Consider the following 19,382-nt stretch of genomic DNA (forward strand, 5'->3'; position numbering starts at 1 on the left):
CAGGACTAAGGGAACCAGTTTCTCCACAACTTTTTTCCTGCCTAATTTTGATTTTAGGCTTTTAAAATCGGGTGATGGCTCCTTTCATTTCTCAAAGGAAAGGGACACGTTTTTGTTTCATTACCTAGACTGTCAGATCCAAGCCAAGAGAAATTCTAACCCATAGGTAGCACGAGACTAGTGATGAAGCCACAGAAATCTGAGTACGGTCCCCACTGAAAAGGTCAGTCGTGATTTCGGGTGAGTACAGGTATCATGGCAGCACTTCAGATTACTGACATTGTTTGATAAGCTGATTCCTTTGGGGGAGAAATAACTAGTGCACTTAGCCTGAATAAGTACTTAGTTTGTTTAAATTTAAAACAGATCTAGAAGAGAGTGAGCGGGGGTGGGGGGAAACCCATATCACAACCTTGGGGATGATTTAATCGTGGGGACAGTATTAACTCATAATAATGTAGTTAATGAGAGTAAATGTGACAGGGCTTTGCATTTCTGGGATTATTATGATATACATTCATGCCAGTCTAACTGTGATCCTAACAATAAAAACCGTACAAACGACAGGGGTAAGAGGCTCTTGGATGTTAGAGTACATCAGAATAAACTGGGGAACTTGTTAAGATGCAGATTCCCAGCCTACTTGTTTGTGTCCCAGCAACTGGCCTTTTTATAACAAGCACCCGTTACTCTGATGCAGATGCTACCTTGACTGTATTTTGAGAAACCACGATTGAGTTAGTGTCTGAATGAGCTCCCTTAAGAAAAGTAAGGTTTCATTTAGAAATAAGAATAAACTAGAACACTGTTCATGTGTCCCTGATACCAAAATGGCCTTTATCATTTTATTCCATGCTTCGTCCCAGAGAGTTCAGACAGCAATGAATACCTTGTCCCCAATAATCTATTTCTGTGTAGAAAGGCCCCTTCACATTCACCTGGCCACGTCTTGCTGGAGATGGAGAAGTTATTTCTCGCTGAAGTTCTTCCTTTTCCTCCCAGCAGTAAGGTGAATAAAACTCATTTTGTTCTAAGAAAGGAAAAATAATTCCAACGTAACAGAATAAAGCCAATAATATCATAGAAAATTAAAGAGAAAAATTTGGAATCATATAAGAATAAAAAGCCAACATTTTTCAAGTTATCCAGAAAAAAAGCCCAATATCTTAATAAAAGATGCTTGAATAAAATACAAACTTCACGGTAGAACTCATATTAGGAATGACTGTGATCTATCAAACTCAGAAGTGACTTTGGATCAGATATTAACAATGGAGTAATAGGAAAACTGGGATTTCCCAGGCTGGTTTCTGCTTTAATATCTTTTTTTTTTTTTTTTTGCCATGCCCTGCAGCATGTGGGATCTTAGTTCCCAGACCAGGGATGGAACGCGTGCCCCCTGCGGTGGAAGCACGGAGTCTTAACCACTGGACCTCCAGGGAAGTCCCTGGTTTCTGCTTTATACGCCCCAAAGAACCTCAGTTAAGCCCTCACTCCTCATTTCAACAGACTCTGGGGAGCTGACCCAAACTTGCTAATCTTCAAGTCTGAAAACCAGTTGATGGTTTTCATCATCATAAAATGATCCCCTGGAGCAAAGGAAAAAAACGTTTGGTTTTGACAGTGCCTCTGGGAGAGACTCAAGACACTTTGACTCTGGACCCTCCCTGCATTCTTTGGGGTTAAGCAGCCACAAGAAGCAAAACAGCACGAGAAAAGGCTGAGTCAGACAACATGTAGCAACAAGCCCAGGAACTTCTCCAGGGGCCCAGGAAGTTGGAAGCCTCCCAGGTATGTCGTAGGACATTGTCCTTTCTTGGAACTTTGCAGGTTTCTCGAGTATCAGCAGCAAGGCCACCCCACTCCCACCTGACTTCTCACAGGACATGGTATCTCTGAAAGGATCCTATCCACGGGGACAATTATCGACTGAACAGAGACATTCCTGGTGATGTAATGTGTGTGTCCTGAAATCCTGACCAACAACTTGCTCATGGCTGCTGTGCCCATGATTTTGGCCGAGGATGCTATTCGGAGGGAAAAGGTGGCTTCTGCTGCGGATGATTTTTTTTTTAATAATTTTTTTTTAATAGTAGGGAAAGAATGCAAAATAGGAAAGGGGTAAAGAATAGGCTTATTATCTAGTTAAAGTGAACAGTGAAAATTGGGTTAGTGATTTCTTCTCATCAGAGCACAGAGGTCAAGTCCTGCTGTAAATATCACATCCGCCTGAGAATTAGATTTCACAGTCATACTCGGTACCTCACTCATCTCACATAACAGAACAACATTTCAATGGAGCAAAAGAAGGGATAACTATCCTCAGAGCATCACAGCTTTCAGGTGCTTGTGGTGCCTCGCAGTATCACCTGCTCTTCTCTGGGGGGTCACTTACTTTGACATGTATAAATTAGAAAAGTGATGAAAGAGACTGAATGTGAAAAGCGTTCCCAGTCAAATCCTTAAGGATAATTTAGAAGAGTGTTGGGAATTGGGAGCCCCAGAATCCCCTGAGGAACTTCACTAAGAACTGCTGCAGACATTTGCTGGCTAGCTTCAACCTGCTCTGACCTCAGGGAACCACTCAGTATCAGCAAGACACACCGATTGGGAGTTGATCTCAGGCTCCTGCGTTGGCCTGAGTCTGATGAAAAGTCAGTTGGAGGTACTGTTTTTCTTTACTTCAAAATGACCATGCAGTGTGGCTATTGAATGCTGTTCCTGGTTCTACTGATTCCCTGGGAGATGGAACCTCTAGATGTAAGAGATAAGCTTTTGAAAACATTCCTGGGAAACCAAGGTGCGGTCTTATAATGCAGTCTGACAGTGTAAAACCTCCAAAGAATGAAGCAATGGCTTTTGTTGACGGCTCACGAGAAATCTGTGGGTGGCCTATTGATTCTAAGTTCATCAAAATACATCTGTATTGGGGATCAAAACTACGTTTTTGAAGTTCTTAACCAGAAAATTTTCATTAATTAAAATGTACTAAGAAAAACGAGCATTTGATACCCTCCTAAGAATTTCTCTCCCAGTTCTCTAGGACTGGCTGCTATGGTACTTGTAGCCCAAATCAGCACAGGTGGCCACCCCCGCCACCCCCCCCCCACCCCCGCCGAGGGTTCAACACATGTAAAAACAACAACAGAACTAAAGCACAGCCTGGGATGCACCACCTGCTTAAAGTATAGGCTTGTTGCCATCTCCGGCAGCTGACAACATAGCCTGGTCACTGGCCCATCACCTCCTTCCATCTTCCAGTCTATATATTTTAATAAATTTACAGCTTGGGCTCTCGAGTACCCTCTCAGATGTTTGTTATTATTGAAGCAGAATAGTGCAAAATCAGTCTTCAGAAGTTAAGGAGGGAGTTTTCAGCGAACATGTAGTTGGTAAGTTTGACATTTTAGGAAAAGAAACTTTTTTGAAAAGCATCGTTAAAACAGCCTGCTAATATATCTCACCAAATAAGTTGTATTTAGCTCAAATCTCGCATAGGAGGACAGCATGAATTCAGTTTTGAATTGACTTGGGTTCCGGCCTCCTTGTCAACAGGTTGGAGAGTTGTCCTTGTTAGTATAATTTAGCTTTCTCTCCGCCCCAGTGATAATGGTAGGAAGCACTGCGGAAGGACACGACCGCCATGCTGCATAAAGCCTTCTTCCTGGGAAGGTGTGTGCGCTCCTGAGTGTTGCAGGAGTACAGTGATGAAGACCGGCAGCCGGGGCTCCCCTATACTCAGTTTAAAACAAGCACTGAAGGTCTACTCACTGTTGAGAGTTTAAGAAAAAAGTCTCCACACTCAATGTGACTGTCTTTGGAATTCTTCGTTTCATTAAGGTTCTCACAAAATACAAAGCTCAAATGTAACCGTCTACGTCCACCACAAAACAGAATCAAGTAAGTGGTTAGCACACAAACAATGATCTTTTTCATTTTTAAAAATATAAATAACAACGTTCAAGGTTTGACAGTTTTCTCCTGTGTGTTTCTCTTTAAGGCTTTATGTTGCAGACCCTTAAGTACGCGTACCTGTCGTCAGGATACACCGCCCACAAGCAGGGAAGGCCACCGTGGGTACATTCCTGAGGGTGACACGCACTTATCCATGCTGCCTCAGCCTGTGGAAAACTAAACGATCAGACACCCTCCGATCAGTTCGCACAGTTTCATTAATTTTCTTTCTACTACGAAGTAACAACAGAAAGGGGTAAGTAAGTTCCCAGCAGCATTCAAGCTCTCAGAAGATCAATCATGAAGGGCGAGAAGGAAAAGACAGGCTTTTTCCTGGATGGAATTTTTTTCCTTTTATCCAGAAAAACCCCCCATAACCCATAGAGTTTAAAGGCTGGCTTGCACTGAAACATTTTTCAGATTACATAGTGTTGAGAGAAGGGGTGGTCTTTTCGTTGGGTCCTGAAGAAGAGGTTAAAGTGGAAAGGTTACTGTCGGAAAGATACCACTGACGGTCCACCCTCCCACAGCAGTCAGGTCGCCGGCGAGGCCTGGGGGCAGAGCCAGGGCCCCTGCCTTGGGCACGAAGTCCGAGGGAAGGCTCTCCAGCAGACACTTGACCTGCTCCTGGCCCAGCTTGATCTTGTCGTCCAGCTCCCGCTGTTCGATGAGGAGTGTCGACTTCATTTTCACAAAATGCTGGTAATCCTGCAGTTGCTCCTCGGAAAGGTAGTGGGCCAGGATGTCCAGCACCACGCGCTGCCTCCGGTCCACGTTCTCCTTGAGCTCCCGGGCGTCCTCGTGCTGCGCGGCCAGGACCTTCCTCTTCTCGTTGAGAGAGCTCTGCCAGGGCGAAACAAGCAGATCAGCAAAGGGCCAGCGGAACGGGGAAGAGAACCGACCTGCCCGCAGAGAGACCTTTTTCAGGACGGTGCGGTGTCTAAGTTTCTATTCTGATTGTCGCTCTGAAGTAAGGAGACTCAGTTGTTTGAAAGTCAGTTTATTACCCTTATGTTGCAGATATATGGTTCTCTAACTTATAGAGTCATGTGGCAGCTTTGAGAGATTATATTAAAATTGGCTGGGGTAATGGCTTTACTTTAAGGCTTCGAGACTTAAAAGAACAATCAGGATTCCACTTATATGATGTCCTTAGAAGTCTACAGTCATAGAGACACGAAGTAGAATGGTGGTTGCTAGGCCCTGGGGGAGGGGAGAGAGGAGGGGGAGTTGTTGTTTCAGTGGGTATAGTTTCAGTTTCGCAAGATGAGAAAGTTCTGGAGATCTGTTGCACAACAATGTTAATATAGTTAATACTACTGAACTGTACAGCTAAAAATGGTTACAATGGCAAATTTTATATGTAGTTTACCACAGTTAAAAAATTGAAGGGGGAAAAAGCCAGTCATCAAGGTACCCTGAGTGTTTACAAGTGTTTCCATTTTATAGTGGTTCTCCAAGTGGGCACCAGCAGCATCTCCCGGGAATTTGTTAGAAATGCAAAATTTCAGGCCCCCTTCCACCTACTGAGTCAAAAGCTCTGGAGGTGTGGGGCTCAGAGGTCTGTGGTTGAAGGAGCCTTTCGGGCGATTCTTTGCAGTTAAAGTTTGAGAACCTCTGCTCCAATCCACAATCAACAATGGGAACATCATATTTACCATCTCCGAAAAAATCAGTTTCCATTTTTCAGGCCTCTGAATCTAACATGAGAGAAATTCTATTTGACAATGATGGCGATTTCATATTCTGAGAGTTTCTTATACAGACCCAACGGTAAGACAGCATATTATCTTTAGACTTTATAAAAGTCTTTAATGTGGCCTTTTACTCAACATGCTGACATATAATGTCATTAAAATTTTTTCAAAATTTTATATTTAACCAGACTCTTCAGGCTAAAGTGACTGAGAAACTTTAAAGTGGAAATTAATCAAGAAATAAGAATATTTAAATATATATCTCAACACAGATTAGCTTATGTAGGGTTATGAAAGGCTCATTGGTCTCTGCCCTAAACTCCCCTTGAACCGGCCTGTCAGATCTTACCTAATAACGCCTAGAGGAAAAGTGCAAAGTTAATAGGTTAATCTTACAAATATCTCCATTTTCATAGGCTTCCTTCCCCTAATCAGAAAAACACACCTAAAAAAGAAACCCTTAGGGACTGAAGTTGCAATGAAGACATGTTTCAAAATACTGGGAAATAAGTTAAAAAGTGAGAACCTCTTCTTCACCTTTAAAAAATTATGAAATATTTTAAACATCAGTATTGTATAGAGAATGGTATAATATCTGTGTACCCATCATTAACAGTACCAAATCTTAGCTTGAACATTTTTCATATTTGCTTCAGTTTAAAAACAAAATATTCACTTGAAGCATTATATATAGTTCTCCCGATCCCCATCTTCCCCCTCCTCCCCTCACTGGTAACTACAGTCCTGAATCTGGCATTTATTGAACCATTTATTCTTCCTTTCCTTATTCCTATTTACACTTTTATTTAACAAAGACTAATAATTATAAAAACTAATACAGATGTATCTTGCAGGTGAGCAAGCACTTATCTGTACTTGAGAGTGTGTACGTGCATTTAAGTGTTGAGTTGTTCCAGAATTGAATTCAACTTCTCTTCCGGTAAGAATTGCTCCAGTATTGCTTATCTCAGATACCTGTGGCATCCACCCAAGCAACCGAACAGGAAACTTGGAATTACCTTCTGTTCTATCCTTCCCCTCATCTAACACGCCCTGCGAATTCAAACTCATTCTCTAAGTCACTCCCTATTCTCTATCTCCATGACAATGGCCCAAATTAACAGCCTAAACCCATCTTGCTAGACCATTACAATAAACCTCCCAACTGTAACATCATTCTCACCCCTCCCCAGGCTGATTATGTCATGAAATTCGTTCATGGCTCTCCAGGCCTACAGGCTAAAGTCTAAAGTACGACCCGTAGGTCTTTGTGATTATTTTCTGCACCGGATACTGTTTACCCCTTCAGATCCACTCTCCTCTGCCCTGCTCTATGTCCAGGGAAGCTGCACCCTGCTGGCTGCTGGTTTTGGCCAGTGGCAGTCACGGGCAGGAGACTGGAAGCCGGGAGGGAGAAGAAATTGAGGCCTTTATCCCTGGCTCCCTCCTTGCCAGGGGGTGGTGTCTACCACCTGTCACCCAGGCCTCAGTGCTGCAGGTCAGCTACAGCTAGAGTTCCGATAAGGGCCCCTTCCTCCTGCTGCTCCAGGTCCAGAGGCAGTGATGGCTTCCCCACTGACGCTAGCCCTGCGGGGACAGTGGCTTCATTATCCCTTTTTGGTCTCCCTTAAAAACAAGTGAATCAAGGAAGCACTCTGCTCTAGACATACCAACCACACGTGAATCAATTCTTAAACACGCCATGGTCTGTCTGTCCATGACATTCCTTCTAAATGGTAAAGCCCTTCCCCTCTTAGTCCACCTGGAATTAAGAAAGTCCCCTAGACTCCATTCAAGCGGCACTTGTGTGAAGCCCTTCCTGACCACACACACCACACACACCACACCACACACACCACACCACACACCACACCACACACACCACACCACACCACACTACACACCGCACCGCACTACACACCGCACCACACTACACACACCACACCACACCACACCTCACCGCATGGGAGGTGCTCTCACGGCTCTGAGTTTATTGCCGTGCTGCAGCACACTAAATACAATCGCCGCTTCTACGCTGTTTACACTGGTTTTCCTCACTAACTGCTGAGTTCCTTGAAGGCGGGCCTGTTTTGAGGCAGTGTTCAGCCCTAGCACGCGGGGCACCTGGCATTTGACAGGTTCTTGTTAGCTGCTTGCTGGATGAAAGGAAGGTGGAAAGGGCAACACTTTTGAGGCAAACACAGTCAGACGGTTTCTAGGTGAGCAAGTGAAGGCCCAGAACATTTCCACGAGGAGGGCACTCGCCGGGAGAGGGGCTGCAGAAAGTTCCTGCATGCTGAGTCACATTCCTAAACGCTTACCGCCTACACTTCTTTCAGTCCTTTAAGAATCTATTTGACAAGAGATATCTTTCCTTTTAATGCAGTGCATTTGGAGAAATAATTGGGAAATCCCTGACAGCACTGAAAGAGAGAGCTGTAGATAGAAGGAGCCAGAAAGCAAAGGAACCCCTGGATGGCTGGAGCACTCATCACCTCGGCATATATGTGAAAAATAGCTGCGTTTATCACCTGACCTCCCTTGGTAAGTTTGTTCCATGAGGGTGGGCATCTGACTGCTTTGTTCACAGAGTATCCTAAGTGCCTAGATCAGGTACTGGATACTCAGTAAATATTTGCTGTACAGATGAGCAGATGAAGAATGCTCTGTAGCTCTGGAGTTAAGTTCAGGGAGGTGAATAACACTTGGGGGCTGCAGCAGGACTCCCCCTGTCCTGGCTCTGTTGCCTACTGGCCTGTTGTGAGGATTCTGTGAGACTGCACCTACAGTGTGTCAGCCCACAGCGCCTGACCCGGAGGGAGGACTTAGATTCTATCTGGTATCGCCACCGCTGTCACCACCAGTTATTCCAGTAAGGGGTGCCATGGACACAGCGGGTGCATCCTCACCAAGTGTCCGTGGCCCCTCGCCTGCAGATTCCCGGGAGCCCGAGCTCACGTTCCTGTGCCCTCTCCTCATCCCCAACAGTTTGGTCGTCCTTCTCCCTTTTTTTAATGTCCACCCCCGTCATGCTTTTACCTTTCCTTTTTCTGGGATAAAAAGGAAGGAAAGAAACTCTGGCACCCACATTTTTAACTTTCCTAAGTATCCCTGAGGCTGAGGGGTCAGCATGACATCTTGGCGTGGAAGATCCTTCTCCTCTGTTCCCTGTACGCTGGAGTCTCTCCCTGCCCCGGAGAGATGGTGATCATCTCTAGAAAGGCTCCTGTCTAATCATATTTCTCTGGGTACATGGGCTTAGGCAGGAAAATTGTTGAGCGGAATTGCTAGGCGGCCTACCCTTTCCTCGTTACTGGCGTCTTCACCAAGGCCGCTGAGGACGTTCTCCACGCGGGCCAGGCGCCCCGAGAGGGACAGCAGCAGGTTCACCACCTTGTCCAAGTCCCCGATGAACATCTTGTACTTGTCGATCTCATTGGGCTTGCAGAGCTCACTGATCCAGGCCTCTACCTCTTCCCCCAGGGCGTTATTGAGCTTGATGTCCATCAGCAGGCTCCCCTTGGCTTCCTGGAGGGTCTCAAGCTTGTGGGTGAGGCTTCCAATCAACTCCGCCTGGAACGAGAGAGGAGACGCACAGCAAAACTTAGCCAGCTGAGCGGTCAGTGGGGGCAGGATCCACTTCTCCCAGCTGCATCCTTCCTGTCTTGTCTTCGAGGCTCAGCTGGAGGCCCCCCTCCACTCTGCACGGACTGCCCCCAACGTAAGGCCACAATCTTCCTTCCTTTCCCTGAATGTCTACAACTGCCTTCTCTGAATCTGTTCAGTGCTCACAGGCCAATGCGTGATTACACATTGCCTCGGAATGTTTTCCAGTTGTGTCGTGCTGTGTACAGCGCTCTCTTCCCAACTGGTTTGTTAACTACTCACTTTTAAAAGTCTTTTCAATATGTGTTCTCATTTGATCCTCACAACAATACCGTAGGCAGGCAGGGTAAATATTCTTGTTAAACAAGTGGAGTAGCCGAGAGTCAAAGGAATTAGGGAATTGCCTAAGATCACAGAGCTGAGTTGAGTATTAATCACAGATACCATTCGTGGAGGAATTACCATGAGCCAAACACTGCGAGAAAGTCCATGGATTATCTCACCTGGTCTTCCCAACTGCCTTGTAGTAGATACTACTTTAGCTGCATAGTGCGCTAGCTGAGGGAACTTCGACTTAGGGAGGTGAAGCGAGGCTAAGACACCTACACTGGCGGGCGGGGCTGCCGTGAACTCAAGGCAGCCTGACTTCGGGGCTACCCTTGTACAACCATTGTAAATATTCATGAGACCTTTACTCAGAATTCAGTCCCTTGTTCTGTCCTGCACCCACTGTCTCCAGTGAGCAGGGCTATGTAATCTGCCACCTTACTTACAAATTTCCATACTATGAAACAGGATTACACAAATACCCAGTATGCTTAACTGAAGGAATGAAGTAAAGGTCTTAATGGTTTCAACTTTGACTTCATTTATATGAAGTGTCTACTCTTACTTTGTTGCAAGAGAAATTAGACTCCATGGCTCTTTAGTCATTTTCTCTTCGCCTGAGGTAGCCGTATGGAAAAAGAACATCTTTTTTTGGTTAAAACCTACTTCTTTACCACTAACAAGGTTCCAGCTCAAAATTTACATGTATGTATATATACGTGTGTGTGTGTGTATGTATACATAAACCCAAGCTGTGTGAATTCAGTTGGAAGAAAACAAAGCATCACAATTTCTACGTTAGAGTAAATCTTCATTTTAAAGGAAGAAAAAAAGGGAAAAAAACATTTTTGAATAACCAAATTGAAGGGTACTGACAACTTTGTGTACTGTTTCTTCAACATGAGCACCAGAGAATGCAATAATCACAATGATAAGGAAAATATTTATTTCTCCACCATCTGCCCATCTTGGAGCTGGACTACCAGAGGTACTTCAACTAAGTAAGGTTCACAATGTCCTTGAAATGTTCAAGTTCTGGCTTTAATGGTGACATCTTACTGTCTTCTCAACTCGCCTAATCCCAGAGACTGAAGGGGGCTTAAAACATTCCCATCTGCTGCACCGACTCATTATGGGTTATAATCTTTGGCTTTCTACAAGCAGTTAAGACAAAGTGGATACAAAAGACAATTTTAGTAGTGGAAAAAAAACAATGTACAGTATATATTATTCCTTAACGGAAGAGTCTGAGCTCAGAAGAATGCAGGTGGGAGAGAATATTGTTTAATTTTCCTTATACTCCCCTGGAAAACTCACCATTTTCTAAAAAACAATTCTGGCTGGCAGCTATGGTATTTGCCTGCAAGATAACCTGCTAGATACCTCCAGGAAAATACCCAGCGGGGGTGATGATCTTGCACTGTGCTCTCTGTTCCTATGAAGAGAATGGCAGGGATACTGGAATGGAGAGAAGGAGGGAAAATAAATACTACCTGCTGTTATATCTCCCAGTATCCCTGCTGGACAGGGTTCCACAAGTCAAATGTCACCATTCCTGTCTTTCAGATAGACGATGAGAGAGACTGACATCTACATGAAGTCAGCCCAGGAGTTTTTAAGCCTCGTAGCTTGCATTTCCTAGGCTTGCCACTCTGAATGTTACCGGAGGGTACTTTCTTATAGAAAACCAGGTTATGCCAAATCCAAGAGCTAGTTAACTAAGCAACAACATTCTTATCACTTCAACCTCAGGAAAAGGCCTTCTGCTTATTCCAACGTTTTGGGATCCATTTCAACCTCACATCTTGAGAAGTATACTTTCTACAAAAGGCTTTTAAAAAAAAACCAAAGAGTAGAAAGAAAAGAAGGGAACAGCTTCATGTTTTCCATTATTCCTATAAACATGACTTCTTTTGAAACTAATATTGTGTCATTTCCAGAAGGAACTCCATTCTAAAAATCCTCATTATGGCTCTCAGTAGCTGGCATTTTAAGGAATAGATGTGATTTTTAATTTGCAAATGAGCATAAACCAGTAAGGATAAGTCTGTCCTCACATGGGGTGAGTGGTGAAGAGAGGGGAGAACGCTTCCTCTGAGTTTCCACTGAACTCGGTGCACTAATTTTCTCAGGCTCCTTCAATCTAAGTCGGGTTCATAATGTCCTTGACGTGTCCAAGTCCTGGCTTTAATTAAAGGTTACGGGTCAGCAGTGCTGGAAGGGCAGCCACCAAGCGAGCAGGGTTTGATGGGTAAGGACGGGTCAAAGAATTGGACACAGCTGAACAGCCATCAGGTTCAGGGTCTAGCCCATTCAGTCCTTCCTCTGCAGACCCTGTTTTTGGTTTTTTTTTTGTTTTAATTTTATTGGAGTATAGTGGATTTACAGTGGTTAGTTTCAGGTATACAGCAAAGTATTTCAGTTATACATATATTCATTCTTTTTTAGATTCTTTTCTCATATAGTTTATCACAGAATATTGAGATTTCCCTGTGCTATACCAGTAGGTCCTTGTTGCTTATCTATTCTATATATAGTACTGTGTATATGTTAATCCCAAGTTCCTGATTTATCCCTTCCTCCCCCCCCCCGCTCCTTTTCCCCTTTGGTCACCATAAGTTTGTTTTCAATATCTATCAGTCTGTTTCTGTTCTGTAAATAAGTTCATTTGTCTCATTTTTTAAAAATTAGATTTCACATATGAGTGATACCATATGATATTTGTTTTTCTCTGTCTGACTTACTTCACTTAGTATGATAATCTCTAGGTCCATCCATGTTGCTGCAAATGGCATTATTTCGTTCCAGTCTATGTCTTTTGGTTGGAACATCTAATCCATTTACATTTAAGGTAATTATCGACATGTATGTTCTTATTGCCATTTTGTTAATTGTTTTGGATTTGTTTTTGAAGATCTTTTTTCTTCCCTTCCTCTTTTGTTCTCTCCTCTTGTGATTTGATGTCTATCTTTAGTGTTGTGTTTGGATTGCTTTTCTTTTCTGTGTGCGTATCTACTGTAGATTTTTGCTTTGTGGTTCCCATGAGGTTTTGATATAGCAGTCTATATATGTGCAAGATTGTTTTAAGTTGCTGGTCTTTTAATTTGAAATGCATTTCCAATATCCTGCATTTGTACTCTCCTCACGATTGCTGGTTTTGATGTCATATTTGTGTGTGGATGATTTCCTACCCTTATGTTTGCCTTTACATACAGTGAGCTTTCCCATTCATAATTTTCTTGATTCTAGTTGTGGTCTTTTCTTTACTGCCTAGAGAAGTTCCTTTAGGATTTGTTGTAAAGCTGGTTTGGTGGTACCAAATTGTCTAAGAATTCTCTTAGCTTTTGCTTGTCTGTAAAGCTTTTGATTTCTCCATCAAATCTGAATGAGAGCCTTGCTGGGTCAAGTATTTTTGGTTGTAGGTTATTCCCTTTCGTCACTTTAAATATATCATGCCACTCCTTTCTGGCCTGCAGCTTCTGCTGAAAAATCAGCTGATAATGTTATGGGGAGTACCCTGTATGTTATTTGTTGCTTTTAATATTTTTTCCTTTGTCTTTAATTATTGTCAGTTTGATTAATATGTGTCTCAGCATGTCCCTCTTTGCATTTATCTTGTATGGGACTCTCTGCTCTTCCTGGACTTGAGTGTTTCCTTTCTCGCTGTATTTAACTGTTAGGGAAGTTTTCAGCTATAATCTCTTCAAATATTTTCTTAGGCCCTTTCTCTCTTCTCCTTCTGGGACCCAAATAATGCAAATGTTGGTTTGTTTAATGTTGTCCCAGATGTCTCTGAGGCTGTCCTCATTTCTTTTCTTTTTTCTTTATTCTCTTCAGCCGCAGTGATTTCCACCATTCTGTTTTTCAGCACACTTATTCATTCTTCTGCCTCAATTATTCCGCTATTGATTCTATTTGGTGTATTCTTCATTCCAGTTATTGTATTGTTCATCTCTGTTTCTTTGTTCTTTAAATCTTCTAGCTCTTTGTTAGTTAAACATCTCTTGTATCGTCTTGATCTGTGCCTCCATTCTTTTTCTGAAATCTTGAATCATCTTTGATATCATTACTCTGAATTCTTTTTCAGGTAGGTTGCCTATCACCACTTTATTTAGTTGTTCTTGTGGGTTTTTATCTTGTTCCCTTGTCTGGAACATTTCTCTGCCATCTCATTTTGTTTAATTTTCTGTATTTGTGGTCTCCTTCCCACTGGCTGCAGGATCATAACTCCTCTTGCTTCTGGTGTCTGCTCTCTAGTGGGTGAGGTTGGTCCTGGGGCTTGTGCAGGCTTCCTGGTGGGAGGGACTGGTGCCTGCCCACTGGTGGGTGGAGCCGGGTCTTGTTCCCCTGGTGGTCAGGGCCGTGTCAAGGGGTGTTTAGAGGTGGCTGTGAGCTCAGTACACCGTTAGGCAGCCTGTCTGCTGGTGGATGGGGCTGTGTTCCTATCCTGCTGCTTGTTTGGCCTGAGGCGTTCCAGCACTGGAGGCTGTAGACTGTCGGGTAGCACCAGGTCTTGATGCCAAAATGGTGACCTCCCAGAGAGCTCAGGCTGATCAATGTTCTCTGGGACCTCTGCCACCAGTGTCCTTGCTGCCCCCAGTGAGCCACAGCTGACCCCTGCCACCCAGGAGACCCCCTAAGACTCGTAGGTAGGTCCAGCCCAGGCTCCTATGGAGTTACCGCTTTGTTTTGTGTCCCAGTGTACGTGAAACCTTATGTGCACCCTCCAAGTGTGGAGTCTCTGTTTCCCCCAGTCCTGTGGAGCTCCTGCACACGAGCCCTGCTGGCCTTCAAAGCCAAATGCTCTGGGGGGTTCCTCCTCCCGAGGCCAGACCCTCAGGCTGGGGAGCCTGACGTGGGGCTCAGGACTCTCACTCTTATGTGAGAACCTCTGCAATATAATTATTTTCCAGTTTGTGGGTCCCCCATCTGGTGGGTATACGATTTGATTATGTCGCGAAAGCGCCCCTCCTACCATCTTGTCGTGGCTTCTTCTTTGTCTTCGAATGTAAAATACCTTATTTCGTAGGTTCCAGTCTTCTTCGCTGATGGCTGTTCAGCAGTTAGCTGTGGTTTTGGTGCTTTCGTGAGAGGAGGTGAGCTCATCCTTCTACTCTGCCATCTTTTTAAGAAATGAGGAGTCACTTTTAGTTTGGATGCTTACTGTCTCTTTCCTCAGCATGTGCTAGCTGTTATCCCCTTCATACGAGGTGTGCAGGTGCAGTGGTCCCTGTGCGCTCCCAGGACAGTGGGGTCAGCGCTTGGCGCCTGCTCTGTTTTGGTTTTCAAAGACATCAACAGTGGCAGAAGAACCAGAGCCTGTCTGTCTGTACAGGAGCTGATGTGTACTCTGGGCTTCAGGGGACAAGGAAGGACAGAATAAGATGAAAATGTCTAGGGGTGATACAGGGAGGCTTCTGTGGGAAGAACCAATATACATTTTGCGGCAGTCAGTCTGACTTCCGAAAGCTGTTGGCTGGGCTGTAAATGTCATACGTCACAGCTCGGCATATCTGCTTATACCAGTATCACTGAGTGACACCAGTCACTCCTGGCTCAAAGGTTGTACATTTGGATGGTATTTGAATCTTTCAAATTGACCAAGCCCTTAAAATATGGAGATTTGGATTTTAAAATGTAGTTAAGAGGGATTTGAGTAACTGAAGGCAGCAAGGGAAAGTTCGCTGTATTAAATAGCCATTTCTATGCCAGGCAGATCTCTTCAAAAAAAAACAAACAAAAAAAACTACCAACTTACACCCATAGAATTCAATGGGGAGAGAGAAGAGGTGTTTCAATTAAAAAAAAATAACTTATTAGTCTCTCAGGAGCTAATTAATTTGCAAAATCATTGATTGACATGTATCCACTTCTTATCTGGCAGAAAGTGTTAACTCACCCTGCGTGAGCTGCTACTTATAAGGGTTCTCTCTGTAAACATGGCTTAACAGATCCTCCCTCTCACCTCACCATCTGCATGCGGAAATCTTGCTGGGTCCTGTCCCACCTCCTCCCTGCTCCAGCACCAGCTCAAACACTGGACCAGGAGTCAGGAGACCCAGCTCTGACAGAAAACTCACAGTCAGGCCAGTCACCTGACCTTTTGCGTCTGTTTTCTCATCCACTGCAAGGGCATCCGAATGCCTGCCTATAACTAATAGTAATGTTTAGTTACAGAGCTCTCTGTCTGTGCCAGGCACTACTTAGGTGTTTTCCTATTCGGTTACTACTCACAACAACCCGAAGAGACGGGTACCGTTATTATCCCCCTTTTACGGATGAGGAAAGGGAAGCGGATAGAGGTTCTGTCACTTGCCCAAGCCCAGACAGCTAGAAAGCGGCAGCACCAGGCTTTAAATCCAGGTCCTCCGGCTGCAGGGTTCAGGCTTCTGATCGCTACGTTAAAACATCTCAGAGGAGTGTTGTGAGGCTCAGCTACGATAAAGCGTGTGCAAGCACTCCGGAAAATATACAAGTATTACACACATTCCAGTTGTTATTGTGTCGCGCTGTCGTTACGATTAGGCAACACCTGGAAGAACACACCAGCCATTTGGGTAGACGCCCCTAGGGGAACATACCCAACTCCCACCCCCCCCCCACCCCCCACAACACTGCTTTGCGTTCTGCTTGGAGGACTTGTGCCGACAGGGTTGCCAATAACATCCTTACACACACAGCTGGCCTCGACGGATGGCCTGTCTTGATCTAAACAGAGTAATTCAGGACCCTCAGCCGCATGGCTGGGGTTTGGGGACAGAGTGGAGTTCAGGCTCCAGCTGGTAAAAACTGGGACTAGATAAAGACATTCAGCGTGACGAGCCAGGCAGCAGCATGTGATTGTTTTCTTTAGCTGCATTTCACCCCACAGAGAAGTCAGGGGCAGTTTCTGTCCCGAGAAAACCTGCACCCCACGCTGTGTGACCTGATCAAAGCAGAAAGGCTGCGGGGGCCTGAGTGCCCCTTCAGATATTCTCTAGCACATTCTCTGTCAGGAGCGGTTCTCATTTCCTCTCGGGAAGGCTTGTCACTAGAAAGTTGTTCAGCCTCTTGGTTCTGGGTGACAGGAATCTCTGACACACAAGAAACGTTATTATATTTCTTTAAATTCAACAAAGCATCCTCCGCCCTCCCCGGATGACCTCCTTGTTTTTCCTGTGTCTGTTACCAGAGTCACCTAGGCCAGGAACTCGGGAGCCAGCCCTCCTCCTCCCTCTCTTCCATGCTCCGTGTCCAATCTGCTACCGGATTCTGTCCCTTTTGCTTCCTTTTAAAACAAATTAAATCCATGTGTTTCTCACTGCGCCTACCGCACCTCCCTTAGGCCCGCCTCGTCACTTCCTGGCCCAGGCGGCTGTAACTCCCTCCCAACTACCCTCTCTTCCTCCCGTCTCGCTGCACGCACAGCTTCCCTAAATGTAAATCCACCGCATCTCCCTCCCCGCTGATAAACCCCGGGAGAGGGACTGACGGTGGCCAGAGGGCGGGAGCCCACGCCAGCCTCTCTCCCCTCCTTCCTACAGCGAACACCCCTGGACCCTGAAGAGGGCTCTGCAAGGTTAGCTGCGGCAGTGCGCCGGGGAGGGGAGCCACGCCTGAAGTACGACCCAGAACAGGGGTGAGTTTCCTGCTTCTCCCCCTTTCATGTTCTGGTTCTGCCCTGGAAATAGCCTCAATGCTGAACTGCACAGAGGGTGTGGCAGCAAAAATGCTGCTTTCTGTGAGATAAAGCAGGTGGGGGAATCCTGTTTCTTCCTCTTCCTTCTCTCTTTTTCTCCCCCCCCTCTCCCAGCCCTGCCCCCCCGAAGTGACTCTCCTTGCAGAGTGCACAGTGCAGTGGTGGCACAGGCACTTAAAACCCCAAGAGAAAACCCTTCTTTCTGTCCAGAGGAACTGGGACAATGACCCCATGGACCGAAGACTGTGAGGCGAATCCCCACTATTTTTCTCTTATTGAGGATAGTCCCAGCCATGCAGAATGGCACGTCCGTGCAGGCTGCCGTGACACCACAAGAACTCGTTGTCCTATTTCTAGCCAGAGGCCCAGGTAAAGGGGCCACTGGGAGCTGGGGGTGCGGTGCGGGGCGGGGGGCTCAGGTGGGAATACTGGACAGGAGAAAGCAGGAAAAGGAGACCCCCTAATTCGGTGTCTGAACTGCCTTAGGTCCTGGCTCACCCTCAAGCTGCACGTGTGTGGGACAGACCCAAAGCAGCACGGCGAAGGCTTTGAGAACTGAACTGTGACAGAACAACTCACCCAAGTCTCAGGCTCAGCCCTGAAAGGTGCCTGTGTAGGACAGACACATATAAGACAGCAGAGGCTCTGAAAACTGAATTGACACTGGAACCAACAGCCAGAGGTGGGACAGAACTTGTAGCCTGAACCTAACTAGGCTGCCTGCTAAAGCAAAATGAAAAATCAGCATTCTTCAGAGGATTTTCACAGAACCCAGGACTTACACCGTAACACTCAAAATGTTCAGGTACAATATTACCCAGCATGAAAAGAACCAGTAAAATGTGAGCAACTCTCAGGGGAAGACAACCAACAGGTGCTAACCCTGAGATAACCCAAACGGGACGATCAAAGCCTTTAAAATAGCTTTTGTAGCTATGCTGCATGGTAGAAGTAAACACTCTTGAAATGAATAGACAGACACTACAAAAAATGAACTGAATGGAAATTTTAGAACCGGAAACTATAATATTTGAAAATTAAAAAAAAATCACTGGCAGAATAGAGGCAGGAAAGTCAGTGAAACTGAAGATGATAGATCAATAGAAATTATCCAATCTGAATGAACTGACAGAAAACATTAAAAACATGAACAGAACTTCCCTGGTGGCGCAGTGGTTAAGAATCCACCTGCCAATGCAGGGGACACGGGTTCCATCCCTTGTCCGGAAAGATCCCACATGCCACGGAGCAACTAAGCCTGTGCGCCACAACTACAGAGCCTGAGCTCTAGAGCTTGTGAGCCACAACTACTGAGCCCGCGCACCCTAGAGCCCACATGCCACAACTACTGAAGACTGCGCGCTCTAGGGCCTGCATGCCGCAACTGCTGAAGCCCATGCACCTAGAGGCCATGCTCCACAACAAGGGGAGCCACCGCAATGAGAAGCCCGCGCACTGCAACGAAGAGTAGCCCCCGCTCAACGCAACTAGAGAAAGCCCATGTGCAACAACAAAGACCCAAAGCAGCCAAAATAAATAAATAAATAATCAAAAATAAAAAAGCCTTAAAAAAAAAATGAACAAAGTTTCAGAGATTTGCAGGACAATATCAAAAGGTCTAACATTTGTGTCACTGGAGTCCCAAAAGAAGAGAAAAAGAGATTAGCACATAAAAAAATATTGGAAGACATACTGGCTAAAAACATCCTGAATTTAGTGAAAGACATAAGTTTACATAATCAAGAAGCTTAGTAAACCCCAACAGGATAAATCAAAGAAAGTTATGCCCATACATATCATAACCAAACTGCTGAAAATCAAAGATAAAAAATTTGAAAGCAGCCAGAGATAAGCAACACATTGCATATAGGAGGAACAAGTATTCAACGGCTGTGCGTTTCTCATCAGAAACCATGGAAGCAAGAAGAAATGGGACATTTTTAAAGTGCTAAAAGAAAAAGAATAGTCAACCCCCCAGAATTCCATATCTAGTAAAAATTCTTTAGAAATGACAACAGAATATAGACATTCTTAGATGAAGGAAAACTAAAAGAATTTGTCACCAGCAGACAAATGCTTAAAAAAAGACATGCTAAAGGAAGTTTTTCAGGCTGAAAAGA

The 19,382-nt window shown here is 44.9% G+C and overlaps 1 protein-coding gene and 2 long non-coding RNA genes across 4 annotated transcripts in view; 2 read left to right on the top strand and 1 right to left on the bottom strand.

Moving 5' to 3' along the window:
- Nucleotides 1-3,812: 3,812 nt before the first annotated feature.
- SHROOM3 (shroom family member 3) overlaps nucleotides 3,813-19,382 on the bottom strand; it is a 320,936-nt gene continuing 305,366 nt past the window's right edge. Inside the window, exons 11-12 of the mRNA XM_036853462.1 lie at nucleotides 8,952-9,224; nucleotides 3,813-4,797 (exon numbers count right to left, since the gene is read on the bottom strand). Of these exons, the coding sequence (XP_036709357.1) occupies nucleotides 4,429-4,797; nucleotides 8,952-9,224 (642 nt within the window). The 3' untranslated portion in view covers nucleotides 3,813-4,428. The remainder of the gene's footprint in view (nucleotides 4,798-8,951; nucleotides 9,225-19,382) is intronic.
- LOC118895901 lies at nucleotides 4,805-8,939 on the top strand. The gene is made up of 3 exons (XR_005020049.1): nucleotides 4,805-4,885; nucleotides 6,506-6,591; nucleotides 8,038-8,939. It is a non-coding gene; the product is annotated as an uncharacterized LOC118895901 (long non-coding RNA).
- On the top strand, nucleotides 12,398-18,435 carry LOC118895899. Of its 2 annotated transcripts, XR_005020048.1 has the most exons (5): nucleotides 12,398-12,435; nucleotides 14,614-14,680; nucleotides 17,108-17,202; nucleotides 17,473-17,631; nucleotides 17,749-18,435. It is a non-coding gene; the product is annotated as an uncharacterized LOC118895899 (long non-coding RNA). The 2 variants fall into 2 exon arrangements; XR_005020047.1 differs by lacking the exons at nucleotides 12,398-12,435; nucleotides 14,614-14,680 and having other exon boundaries at nucleotides 16,208-17,202.

This window comes from Balaenoptera musculus, chromosome 5 (assembly GCF_009873245.2).
Source record: "Balaenoptera musculus isolate JJ_BM4_2016_0621 chromosome 5, mBalMus1.pri.v3, whole genome shotgun sequence".
In the NCBI taxonomy this organism is placed as follows: domain Eukaryota; kingdom Metazoa; phylum Chordata; class Mammalia; order Artiodactyla; family Balaenopteridae; genus Balaenoptera; species Balaenoptera musculus.